General features: G+C 39.8%; 1 protein-coding gene across 4 annotated transcripts; it reads left to right on the top strand.

Moving 5' to 3' along the window:
- The first annotated feature begins 249 nt into the window (after nt 1–249).
- On the top strand, nt 250–10,021 carry atpaf1 (ATP synthase mitochondrial F1 complex assembly factor 1). Of its 4 annotated transcripts, XM_078258314.1 has the most exons (10): nt 250–484; nt 2,750–2,858; nt 4,896–4,958; nt 5,695–5,772; nt 5,865–5,927; nt 6,063–6,113; nt 6,826–6,873; nt 7,308–7,403; nt 8,165–8,272; nt 9,430–10,021. In XM_078258314.1, exons 1-10 carry the CDS (start codon nt 270–272, stop codon nt 9,610–9,612), a joined length of 1,014 nt encoding a protein of 337 aa, XP_078114440.1. In that variant the 5' UTR covers nt 250–269; the 3' UTR covers nt 9,613–10,021. The 4 variants fall into 4 exon arrangements, with proteins under 4 accessions (XP_078114440.1, XP_078114441.1, XP_078114442.1 ...); XM_078258315.1 differs by lacking the exon at nt 5,695–5,772; XM_078258316.1 differs by lacking the exons at nt 250–484; nt 2,750–2,858 and adding an exon at nt 2,880–2,945.
- Nucleotides 10,022–14,080: the final 4,059 nt, after the last annotated feature.

Below are 14,080 nucleotides of genomic sequence, written 5' to 3'. Positions count from 1 at the left end.
CCTGCTGGAGCTGCTACCCCCACGACCCGACCCGGATAAGCGGATGAAGATGGATGGATGGATATTATTATTATTATTATTATTATTATTATTATTATATTTCGAATCACTACTCATATATCTTTTTTATCATTACTCTTCATGTCATTCTAATATGTTTTGTTTTCATTGGGGGAAAAAAATTGGCCTAGAAATAATTACAATAATTTATTACTTTTGTCGATCTCGGAACCAATGTTTGAAAGCCGTTCCTCGCCGGAGCACTTTAGATGTTGGACGGGAGCGATGGAAAGATGGCGGCGGCCATCGTACAGATGTCTTGTTTGTACCGGGGGATGTTAGCGGTCAGGGCCACCGGCATCAGGACGCTGATCCCCGGGCTGGTCCCGGCGCAGTTCCGAGCCTTCTCATTGCGGAAGGAGCCGGAGCTAGAGCAGAACCCGTACTACAACAAGTACCAGGACAAGATCCAGAAGCTGCGCAGGTTAGCGGGCTAACGTAGCTAACAGAGCTAACAGCCACACAACGCAATATCACAATCAGAAAAGCGTTTATTGCCACAGTATGCTACATTTACGTATCCGAATCTCATTTAAGTGTTATTTTAACAGTTATTTACTTTTTTACTAAGTGTAAATAGTAGTTATTCGGTTTCCATCCCTAGTCACTACACTTGGCATTAACCTTCATCCTGGACTACATCTGCCCATTGCAGATACTATATATGTTTTGCAAATTCTTCACTCAACTCATTCAGGCTCTATTTTCTTATGCAAAACAGTTATTTCGTATGTATATATTTGTTTATGTATTTATTGTTTATTTCATATTAAAGTGCTCATATTATGCTCATTTTCAGGTTCATAATTGTATTTAGAGGTTATATCAGGATAGGTTTATGTGGTTTAATTTTCAGAAAACACCATATTTTTGTTGTACTGCACGTTGCTGCAGCTCCTCTTTTCACCCTGTGTGTTGAGCTCTCTGTTTTAGCTACAGTGTGAGGCATCTCACTTCTGTACCATCTTTGTTGAGAGTCGCACATGTATAGTACCTAGGTAAGGACTACTAGCCAGTCAGAAGCAGAGTATGAGGGCGTGCCCTGACAGTACCTAGATAAGGACTACTAGCCAGTCAGAAGCAGAGTATGAGGGCGTGCCCTGACAGTACCTAGATAAGGACTACTAGCCAGTCAGAAGCAGAGTATGAGGGCGTGCCATGCTAGCAGCTAGGCGAGCATTATAACGTGTGTTCCAAAGTGACCACGTTTGTCTCTGAAGTAAAGGCTGGACTACAATAGAGCTGTTTGGAGCAGTTTGTGAACAGTGTTTTCTGTTGGAGATGGTAAGTCCCTTTGGGGTGGACTTTGGGCTTTTTCACTTTATAAACCTATAACATGCACAAAAAAGATATATAACACAATAAAGGAAAAGGAAAAAGCCAAAAAAAATCATAATATGAGCACTTTAATGTTTACTATGTTATGCACCATTCACCAAGGCAAGTTCCAACTAAGTGTAACTTATTGTGGCAATGAACCCTTTTCTGATTCCATGTTTGACATATTAACATTTACATCTGACTTTTTCTCTCATGACTAGGCATGGGCCGCTATAAGATTCTGACGGTATGATAATCTTCAGCAAAAATAGCACGGTTTTATGGTATTGCGGTATTGCAATTACAGCTTTGAAATGTATTATTTTGAAATGTCTGGGTTGAAGACAATGCAATGCATTTCACTGCACACTGGCAGGGAGAGGGATTTCTGACATTCTGCACTTGAAGACTCATAAAAATAACCCGCATATAATGAAGGAACATTTCAGTGGTTTTGAAACGGTGACTTTTTCCAACCACGGTATACCTTGGAACCAAATTTTATTTATAGTATCAAATCATAACAAGAGTTATCTCAATTTTTTGTGTTAGTGTCAATTTTTTTATGTTAAAAAAAGGATCTTACTCTTTAACAGAAAGGTCGACCTCCTTAGAAATCCTTTCCATAATGTTGTCAGACACTTAGAATATTAATCTGAGCCTGTCAGTGGCAAAGTGAGCACTTTTTGTGAAGGTAAATACAAGCTGCACAGTTGCCCCATTAACTTACATTGTAGCTTGTTTCAGCGATCTTGCTAAATACTGGAACTATGTCAAAGATTGTCACAAAAACATAGAAAAATCCAGGTAAAAAAAAAAAAACGGAAGTTACCATTTAATATTTTATTAATATTTAATGATGTTAAACATGACAAACTAGAAGGGCAGACCTCCACCAAGCATGCTCTATTTAGCAATGTTAATGTTCTGACTTGAGGGGGCGTTCAGGTGAATATTCCCGATCGGGTACTCATTTTTCCGATTAAATGGACACACCATGAATGCAGCACAAATGCCCTATCGCGCAATGTTAACGAAAGTGAAAAATAATTTGTGTTTTTGTTAAGATCGGGCCAGTAGTTTTTCGGTAATCCTGCTAAAAAGACAAACTGAGCTGGAAACATGATATCCTTGGCAGAGGTAACTAGTAGTATGGTGGTGCTCTAAAAAGCTGAGGCCTCTTCTCTGAGTTAGCTGCGAGGTATTCTGGGAAGTCTTGGGAGTCACTAACTAAAAATAAAAGCATATAAGGCAGGTTGTCTAAAACTGTAAATCATTGTTGCATTTAACCTCACCACAGAATGAAAGGGGCTTTGACGTTTTATAAGTTACTGGTGTTTCACTGATTCGATGTCTGACTTGTTTTCAGCGCCAAACCCCAGGAGTTCAAGGCCCGAGTGGAGAAAAGCCATGAGGCCAAGAAGGAAGTGCTGGGACACTCAAAACAGGCGGAGTTCGTCAGGCTCATGGAGCAGGAGGTGGAGTATCAGCTGGGCTCAACACACAGCAGAACACGGCGGAAATATTCTGAAATATCAAACATTAAAGTCAGAAATGTCACATTTGTAAGCACTTACATCATTTTTTTGGGCTACATCTGATAAGTAAGGAAAGTTTATTTATATAGCACTTTTCATATAAAAATTACAAAGTGCTTCACAATAAAATGAAATACAATAAATAAAAGACATAAGGAAGGAATACAAAGGAAAACATAGGTACATAAAATAAGACATAAAAACCCTCGTCCGACTAAAAGCCTGTTTGAATAAAGTCTTTAATTGCTTTTTAAAAGAGTCAACAATACATTAGAGCTGGGCAATGTATCGATATTATATCGATATCGTGATATGAGACTAGATATCTTCTTAGATTTTGGATATCATAATATCGTGATATGGCATAAGTGTTGTCTTTTCCTGGTTTTAAAGGCTGCATTACAGTAAAGTGATGTCATTTTCTGAACTTACCAGACTGTTGTAACTGTTCTATTATTTGCCTTTACCCACTTAGTCATTATATCCACATTACTGATGATTATTTATCAAAAATCTCATTGTGTAAATATTTTGTGAAAACGCCAATAGTCAACACTACAATATCGTTGCGGTATCGCTATCGAGGTACTTGGTCAAAAATATCTCCATATCGCCCAGCCCTAGAATACAATGTGAGATCACTGAACCATCGAAACTCTTCCATTAAACACAAAACCTTTTAAACTGGTAACAAGGTGCGTTGAATTGTCCTCAATAGTTGGAGAAAACAACGCTCCTGTGAGCCTGTTAATTATCTACATCCGGGGTCTTCAACCTTTTTTAAGCCAGGGACCCCTTAAAGCTATAGTGCATAGTTTCTGTCTCCCCCATGAGGAATTCTACGTAATGACAACAACACTGTCAGCGCATCCACAATACAAGCCTTCTGTGATCGCGCATGCGGGGGGGGGGGGGGACCCCTTCTCCACGCAGTTGCTAGTAGCCAAGGAGGACACGGAGGATTAAAAAAACATGACGGACTCTTCAGAAGAGGTCATAATCTTCTCTCGAGTTTCTGCCACGCAAAAGTCGCCGGACGCCACAATCTTCTGAACACAGTCATACTGAGAAATCCAGAGAGAGTTGTGTGGAGCTGATAGTCTTAATTAGCTTTGTAGCAACTCATTTGGCAATAACTTGAATGTAACGGACGTTCATTAATATCAAAAAGTTACGCACTAAAACTTTAAATAAAATAGATGGAGCAGAGACCACCTACTACATATTGTATAAAATGAAGTTGCATATTAAACTGGGCCTACAATAACATGTAGGGCAGCCTTAAGCCTTGATACATACCTTTTTTTTTTTTTTAGAGCATAGAATACTAAGCTATTAAAATAGTAATTGTTGGCATGATTTTATCATATCATATATCATATCATGTTTTAGTGTATGCTCAGTGAATCCTTAGGATCACTGGCCATCCACAGATACAGGTAATCCTATCATTAATGGGGGGGTTTTCTAGGGCTGCACAATTAATTGATGCGCAATTTTATCGAAATCGCAATATGGACTAGAGCAATATCAAAAATATCCAAATTGCAGGGGGGCACAATATGTGTCAAACTACAAATCCTATCATACAGACTAAAGAAAATGTCTTTGTTTTGTACAGATTTTCATTTTTAGTTTTTTTTTTATATATATATGAAAATGAGAATAATGATACAAAAATGATCCTTCCTTCCAATATCTTGAATCATATCGCAATCGCAATATCAGTCAAAATAATCGCAATTAGACATTTTCCTCATATCGTGCAGCCCTAGTTTTTTCCCACAATTAGGCTGATTTATAATAATATGTAAGTATAAGATATTTTAGTTAAAAAAAAAACCCACAACTTTCAATAATGTGGTGCCCTCCCTGCACTATCTCTGACGACCCCCCTGTTGAGGATCTCTGATCTACATAATGGAGAAGGATTAAAGAATATGTTTCTCTGGTTTCATTTCTTCACGTTCTTTGCAGTTGGAGAAAAGGGACAAGATGGCTGCCGGCGAGGGAGCGTCCGGAGGTTTCACAAAGAACAAGGTGAGGCGTTTAATCCGCTTGATCGTATTGCTTTTAGCTCTCTTTAAACTTATTCTGTTTGTTTATGGGGTTTTTAAGGGTTGCTCATGATTATTGATTTCAATTGTTTTTTTATATAATTAATGACACTCAATAAATCTCTCGACACAACTCATCAAGTCAAAAAATAATTCGGACTAATGGTCAACAAACTACCACTGAGCTCTTTAATTCACAGTGATGTGAAACGGAGATAAGCAGCACATTTTCATGTTTGAAAAGCTCAACGTTTTGCATTTTTACTCAACCAGATATGAGAATTGTCACATATTATTTGGACTAATCAATAAATTGTTTTGGTAAAATTTTTCTTGGCAGCTTTTTAATCATAATAATAAAGTCATTCTGATGTGGTTGTGCATATTTGATCACGATCTTGGCTGCAAACTAAAAAAAAAAAAAATCATCACTATTATTTTGGTCACTAGGAAATCACGATTATTTTAACATGATGACTCATTGTCTTTTGGAAAGATGTTGCAATTATTGAACATAAAAACAGTGACACGTAGAACTGTGAAATTTCTCAAAGAACACAAGACAAAAATGATCGTTTTTTCTGCTTTTGTGATCATTAGGAGCCAAAATCGTAATCAAGATTTAGATTTCCATTAATTGCACAGCTGTACAGCACCGCAAATGACATTTATATAACCAAAGTGAGGATCGTGCCTGTGGATTTATTGTCGTTTTTTAGGGCAATGACGTCCTAAAATATGACGACAGACATTCGAAGCTTCATTGGAAAACCCTCAATAAAAGTGCTCCTTCGAATGTAAAAGAATACATATCAGATCTGACATTCAGTACAGCCTTAGATTACGATGAAGTGTGTTCTGGTACCAGACTGTATGATGTGTTCTTCAGACGCTGGACTCCATCCTGAACCTGGAGATGATCGCGGACAAGACGGGCGAGGAGATTGCCGAGGTGAGTCTGGGTCAGCGAACCACAGCCTCGCTGCAGTTTGACCACCGATGGTCCCCTTGTTTTCTGTGCTACCTGAAACCATCTCAAACTGTTGAAACTGTTCTTTGTTTTGACGTTTTTGTGTTTGTCTCTCAGCTTTGGATGAAATATTATTCGACCAAGGACACAATCAGCGCCGTGATCCCGGTGAGTTTTAACACGACAGAGAGTCTCCCAACTCCCAACGTGTGTGTGTGTGTGTATGTATGTATGTATGTATGTATATATATATATATGTATATATGTATGTATGTATGTATATATATATATATATATATATATATGTATATATATGTATATATGTATGTATATATGTATGTATGTATGTATGTATATGTATATATGTATGTATATATGTATGTATATATGTGTATATATATATGTATATATATGTATATATATATATATGTATGTGTGTATGTATATATGTATATATGTGTGTATATATATATATATATATATATATATATATATATATATATATATATATATATGTGTGTGTGTATATATATATATATGTGTATGTGTATATATATATATGTGTATGTATATATATATATGTATGTGTATATATATATATATGTATGTATATATATATATATATATATATATATATATATATATATATATATGTGTGTGTGTATATATATATATGTGTGTGTGTGTATGTACAGTTTTTGCTTTTGATATTCCATACAGTTTGGCATGGACTGCTATAATTCTATAACACATTGTGCAATTGCACATTATAGCTTGTAAATAGAAGATGTTTTGATAAAAAAAGACATAGATCCGACAAAGAACAGACTCTGGCACATGTCTAATAATGATCTAATAACCTGTCTCCCTTATATTGCAGACACAGATGTACGAGGTGATTCTGAGCAGATCCAAGTCGTGCCCGATGGTAAGATCATCGCCGCTCATACTGAAACATTGTTGATGAAGAGCTGCAGAAACTCAACTGTATTATCAGTCAGTCATTATAACCAAAAAACAAGGGTTGTTTTGTGAGCATTCACTTATTCTGCTATATTTTTTTAAATTGTTTTAGAGTGCTCATTTTCAGGTTCATAATTGTATTTTGAGGTTGTACCAGAATAGGTTTACATGGTTTAATTTTCAAAAAACACCATATTGTTGTTGTACTGCACATTGCTGCAGCTCCTCTTTTCACCCTGTGTTCAGGTCTCTGTTTTAGCTACAGAGTGAGACATCTCACTTCTAAACATCTAAACTCAAAAACAACTTTATTCAAATCTTACAGCTATCATCACAGTCATGTTGCGAGTTGAATGTTAAAATGTTTTAATCGTCTCTGTGTGGTTTCCTGCTCCTCAGTTCCTCTACGCTCTGCCCCAGAGGGAGGGCTACGAGTTCTTCTTGGGTCAGTGGTCCGAACACGAGCTCCACTTCACCTCCCTCATCAATGTCCAGGTAGACCAAATCCCACGGTGCCTTCACATGCGGCTGGGAAAGCCTGGCGCTCTCTGGGCTTCTACCAGCACAGCTTCCACGTGATCCCTTCAGTTAATCACTTTGAAGTCCACGCTGCGTAGATTGTTGATAACATTTTCACTGCTCCGCGGCAACGATGAGGTGAAGTTATGAATCGCAGCTTTAAGCCCAACCCAAGTGGTATTTCTTCTGTCATGTTAGGACAGTTCAACGATTAAGTGGGAGTGTCAATGAGACGTCCTGTCGTAGCACAAGTAGACTTATTATTTCACAATTACTGTTTTCCGTCTCGACGTTTCCGACCGCACTTGAAGGCAGCTTCATTTCAAAGGAGAGAAAGAGAAAGAAAACAAAGTCCCGGGCAGTTGAGTGTATGGTTGGGTATCTTTTGGACCCGGGTCTCGGTACCCAACCCTAGTTCAGTGCGTGTGTTTCGTTTTTTTACCCTCATGGTGTTTTATTGCTTTATTGCTTTCTTGTGGCAGCAATAGAGGCAGTGATGTTTCCTGGTTCCTGTACGGGACTCTCACACCGCCACAAAACACACCGACAAGTCTGTCTGTCTGAGTCGGTCTCAACTTTTAGCCAGCTGTGTTTTTTTGCGCCCCCTGCGGCAAACCCCCGCCGCAGTCTAAACGCACCACCCCCATTCAAAATGAATAGAAAGACCTGTGTTTTTTTTGCCGGACCCTCGGACGGCGGACCTTAATTCCAGTTTTTCTCTCCCTGTTGGTGTCCAGATGCTGGGCGAGAACGCTCCCAGTCAGCTGATCCTCTACCACTACCCAGACCTGAAGGACGAGAAGGGCGTGGTCCTCATGACGGCCGAGCTGGACCCCAAGTTCATAGTAAGTCCTTTACCTGCAGTTATTCTTATTAATGGAGCCGACTGGTGTGTTTGCCCCATTATTTTCAGATACACTGCAATGCACTATAGGGCCAAAATAATGCAGGCAGAGGGGTCCACATGCTTTTGGCTGTCACGTAGATCAGCAGCACATTGATGCTCATGGTTTTGGAATGACATTTAAGGCCCGGCCACACCAACAACAATAACTATAACCATAACTGTAACGATGTGAGCATCCACCCTGCTGAACGATAACGTTCTGTAAACAGCGGCGTCAAGCACGCGCTGCACGCTCCAGCTGATAATAATACAAAATACACTAATCACAGCATACGATTACAGGAATTTCTGTCAGAATATCCTACATATTCGGGAATTCAGGTACATTTCATGCAGAGCACCGCAACAAAAACGTCAACAGTATGATAATTGCATCCAAAACACAAGATTTACTCTCAGTGGTTTCTGTGACATGAGAAATTCTTTCAAAGTACTGATGTTTAAAAATCCAAAATTCACGCCACGCCACTGACCTCTTGTGTGAAACACAGTGTCTCTCTCCGCCGTGTCATGTTGTAAATTCAGATGGCTCCTGATTGGCTGTCAGTGTTTCTATCGTTGATCAAATCTCCCTGAAAGTGATCCCTACGATATCGTAATAAGTAGGGGGGGCGCCCTTCAACGATATCGTTCGCCACTGCAGTTGTCGTTATAGTTGTGGCGTGGACTCCGCCATCCACTTGAGTTAGAACCATTGGAAACACTTTACTTGAAGGTATCTACATAAGAGTGACATGACAGTGTCATGTGACACATGAACCCTAACTCTAACCCTAACCTGTAATGACAAATGCCGAATGACTCTTACTAAATGACTTGTTTATAATGTTTATGACACGTTCATGACAGTGTCATGTCACTCTTATGTAGATACCTTCAAGTAAAGCGTAACCGAACAATTTTTAAAACTATGTATTTATAGCTCTAGTTCTTGGTGTGGACGGCCCTTAACAATTGCACACAGGTGTAATGTTCAGGTGTCCTCATACTATCGACCGTGTAGCGTGTCACACTTGGACAACAAGACAGACCGATGCATTCAAAGACTCAAAACATTGGCTCGAATGTTAAACCGTCTATCCCTCGTCTCCGCAGACCGTGCACCAGGCTCAGTGCTTGGCCAATCAAGTGCAGATGTTCTACGGCACGCAGAGGCAGGAGACGTACCGATTGGTCGAGACATTCAACCACCACCCTGCAGACTTCAAACACATGTTGGTGATAGCAGAGCTGGAACAGAGCGGCCTGGGGTCGGCGGTCCACACCGGGGGATCATAGGGAGACCGGTGATGGAGCCAAGTCACCAACCAGCTGGCCTACGGTCGGATTCCCAGGAACTGTCAGTGTTTATTTAAAGTCACAGAGAGATGTGTGCGGCTTTGCTGAGCACTTCCCATGAGCATACACCTATTCCTCATACTGTACTGCATAATAATTTAAAGGAGCATCAGAAGCTTCTCATGAACTCTGTCTGGGACTTGATCACATGACAGCTGCTACACATCTTTTTCATTGTGCGTACATTTGTAACCACAGACGAACAATGTGGTATTGATCAGTTCTATGATAAATAAACCCCTCTGTATCCTTCCCTCCATATTAGACCGGGCTAGAAGGACTTTGTTAGCCCAGTAGCTATCCCTGAAAACCAAAATGATGTTTAATAAATCCCTTTCAAAACCCCAAATCTTTGAATCTGACTGCTTTTATGTAACTCAGTAGGTACTGCATAGTGCATTCGTGTGTCGTATGTATTAGGCGATTTAAAAAAACGACCGGAGAGTCAGTGAGAGGAGGCTGTGTTTCTGATTGTCGCGACATTTCCCCACCAAGTTGTGTTAATGTTATGTCCGCGTCTTGATTGTCTACAAACGAAACTAACAACTGAGTGTCGGCGCCGTTTGTCACGGCAACGAGGAGTGAGGTGGTCCAACGAGCGGCGCCTGGAGTCGAGGAATACGGTAAGCCCCTCGTCCTTAGCTTGAGTCTGGCGGATTAGCGTGTAGCTGCTGTGATTTCAAATAACAGCCAAACCCTGTAAAGTTCCCACGTAGCCATGATATCACCTTTTCCCCAGAGTTGTGGTTATGCCGGGACAACTTTTACTGTTAAAGCCACTTGCTTTTTGAAAAATAGGACAGGTGTTGATTTGTCTCTAAACGGTGTGATTGGACCCTGTTATCTATCTACTGTAAAACTGTCACAATAGATCATTTTGCAGGTGGCATTTGGTGCAATGCGAGCATCGTCTCTGGTGCACGGTACTTATCATCACACTGTGTCCAGTGGGTTTATACTATAATCTACATCAGACCAGGGTTAGTGGGGCAGGGGGATAGAGGTTTGCCAGGGTCAGCCCTATGTTCCCACATTTCTAGGACATTTTCAAAATTAGGTCTTGTGTTCCTACATTTCCCTTCAATTTAAGCCCTATCCTCCCACAACATTTTTTAGGGTTAGGGGGATAAAATCTCATACAAATTTATGAAAAAGGAAATGTGGGAACAATTTTGTAAAAAATCGTAGAAATGTGGGAACATAGGCACGCTCCCGGTTTGTCAACTGTCACAGAATTTTCTAGAGCAAGGTAGCCATCTGTTTAAAGCAGTGATTCCCAACCTGGGGTCCGGGGACCCCTCAGCGGGGCGGCAAGTCTTTATCTGGTTTGAGGTTGAGGTAAAAAATAAAAATTTGCACGTTTAACAAATTATGATAATACACTAGAATATATAATATATACAAAAGTCTGTATAAAAACTATATATTTTTGTTTAGTAGGCCAATCCTCCGGGACCTCTTAACCTGGGACCCCTGCTGTCATCAGGTCAGCTGCTAGCTGCTAGCATCCCGCCACGGCATCACTGTTTTATGAATGAAACATGGCGGACAAACGTAAAAGTGCTGATAACTGCTCTGTATCAAAAAAGAAAGTAAGGCTCTATCTCGAGAGTTACCTCAACTTCGGTTTCGGGGGGGGGGGCCTCAGCTTTTCTTAGACATAAGTAGGGGGGGCGCCAAGGAAAAAAGGTTGGGAACGTGTACTATCATTTTAAGGTATGTTTTGGTGAGAGAGCAGAGTGAACATTCAGGCAGACGCCGCTGACAGTGGTTAAAGGTTAGTTTTTGGTTTGTTACAACTTTTTTTCGTCATAGTTTATTCCTTTCTCTAGTAATAATTGTACTCGCTAATTAAAGTGCTGAGATCAGAGAACCTGTCTAACCGGTTTCTTGCTCCATCGCGCTTCTTTGTAGGGATGTCGCTGTGTGCCCAGATCTGTAACCCACTGTGTCTTACGACATACTATACTACAATTATTTTCTTTTTTTCACACTTTTTTTATGACATGCTATGACTTTTTATAATCCTAACCCCTGAATAAAATTTCAATTCAGTTACACAGCCTAGGCTAACAGAGACCTTTTGCAGCTACGTACAAACTTTGGAGGTTTGTTTTTACGTCTGTACTTTCAACCTTTTTAATTGATTTCGGCACCAGAAGGACAAGGAGGAGGAGGAGGTTGTCTCTGAGACCAGGCCAATGACAGAAGTCCATCGTTGGCCTGGCGTCAGTGCAGCAGAGTATGGAGGAGACGGTGAGGAGGGGGGGTCTCCATCTCCTACAGAAAGCATTCCTCCATGACCAATACAGTCCACAAGCTCCACCCAAGGGTACACACAAGAGAACTGCCCAGATTATCAGAAATTGCATTTGAGTAAGTTAGACGGAAAACTAGAAAAGTTTTTTCGGGGCTATGCATCTGTCAGCTTTTGTTGATTTAATGTACTCTAGAGGTCGTAAATTATACAGCTCACAGTGCACTTAAGACAAAAGATTTTCTTCATTTCAGTGTTACATTTTTAGCAGTTCTCTGAATATAAGCTTTCGGTAAATGCAGTTTGGCAGCAGGGAGTTAACTTGGTACAAAAGAAGGAACAAAATAGATTCCTGGTGGATCCTCAAGTAGTGATGACTGTACTGTTAACACTGCTTTTTACCACATGTTAAGTATATATCAGAAGTACAATGAAAACCTAAGATACAAATGTTCGTCATGTGCAAACGGTAACGTGCAGCCTCAAAATGTAAACGTTAGCTAACTACCAAAAACTAAACGCCTACAAAAATGTGACGTCAAATTGTGATTTAATACACAATGTCGTTTTGATAGAATGAAAAAAAATAAGCGATAATCTAGTTCTGTCATTCACCTGTAAAATAGAGAAATGTCTGCTGTTGCATTTACTGTACTGTATATACTATATAACGTGTACTATCATTTTAAGGTATGTTTTGGTGAGAGAGCAGAGTGAACATTCAGGCAGATGCCGCTGACAGTGGTTCATTATTCACTTTTATTGTATTCATAGGCTACATGGAAAAAAAATACTGTGCAAATCCCCAATTTCAGTCATTAAGGGGATGGTCAGATATTCAGTCAAAAACACAAACGGAAAGAAAACATATTCCTCTTCACAACAGTCCTCAAACATTTACTCACTCACTCACACACTGAGTACAGAAAGCTGAAGGGGAACGATTGTACCAGTTTGTCATCGACAACAAGAGTTACTTTGTGATCACAACAAATCAGAAATTAATTCCATGATTATGAGCATGATTATTGCAATCTTGGCTTAAATTGTCAACCGTTTTCTTTTTATTAATCACTAAACTTTCTTTCATGAATACAGATCAATTGTTGTGATCACGTGGAAACATAACATGAGAAATCACTGTTTGTCCTCTCTGGCTTTCTGTACTTATCACAAACATTGTACAGAAAGAAAAAACACACACAGGCCATGGCACAAAAAAAAAAACACCGTTCATTTTTTGCTGGACCAAAACAGTAATGTGCTAGAATTCTCACATTTCTAGTTATATCAAAATCTTACAAAAAGTTAAAACAATGTTAGTTCAATAAACATTTTTTTCCACTAACATCTCATCTATTGTTCCTAATATTGGCTGGCTGTAACATACAGTACAGTGTCTGGACTGTTCTCAGAAACCATTAAGGACACAATAGATATCAGACAATACAAAACACAGTGGACACCACATCTCTCAGTATCACATTTCATTTCAAATACACACAACTGCTCTGTGGGAGTGTTTCGTGTTCATTATTAAACCATCAGGGGTCCGTTTCAGGAAGGAGGTTTAACAAACTCGGAGTCTAACCCTGACGTCGGGGTTGATTTACCCTGAGATGGGAAACTCTGAGATTTCAGTTCCAGAACAGCTGATTTGAGTTGGTTCAATCAACTCAGAGTAGGTTGACTCAGAGCTTCTCCCGTAGCTCTGGTTGTATGTCCTGCACTGACTTGAGTGTGAGGTAAACTGGGCTACATCGTGTCTCCCCCCCTCTGCAGCACTGTTGTCGGCCAGTGCGTCAGCATGCAGACCGTGCCGAAGGACAGTATGTGTAGGTGATCGATACAAGAAAGTCTCCTATATGGTTCCAGGGCTTTATGTTGCTGCCTTGATCTGTTCCCCTCACTATTCGGCTGAGGGAGACAGGGTCGAGGTTTTTTTTACGTTTCTTCATTTGGATCCATTTGTGATCCGTTCCATTCTGAATAAACAGAGCAGTACATGCTTCGTCCTTGTTGCATTACCGGTATTTATTAAGATAATTCTAAACAGATTTCTGTAGTTCAAAGAACTCAGAATTGTAGTTGAGAACGTCAGTTATAACGGCCTATGTATTATAAAATCGTCGGGTTTAAATCAGGCTCATA

This window comes from Sander vitreus, chromosome 9 (genome assembly GCF_031162955.1).
Source record: "Sander vitreus isolate 19-12246 chromosome 9, sanVit1, whole genome shotgun sequence".
NCBI classification, from domain to species: domain Eukaryota; kingdom Metazoa; phylum Chordata; class Actinopteri; order Perciformes; family Percidae; genus Sander; species Sander vitreus.
Note: the sequence above shows the minus strand (reverse complement) of the source record. Positions and strands in the feature narration are given on the sequence as shown.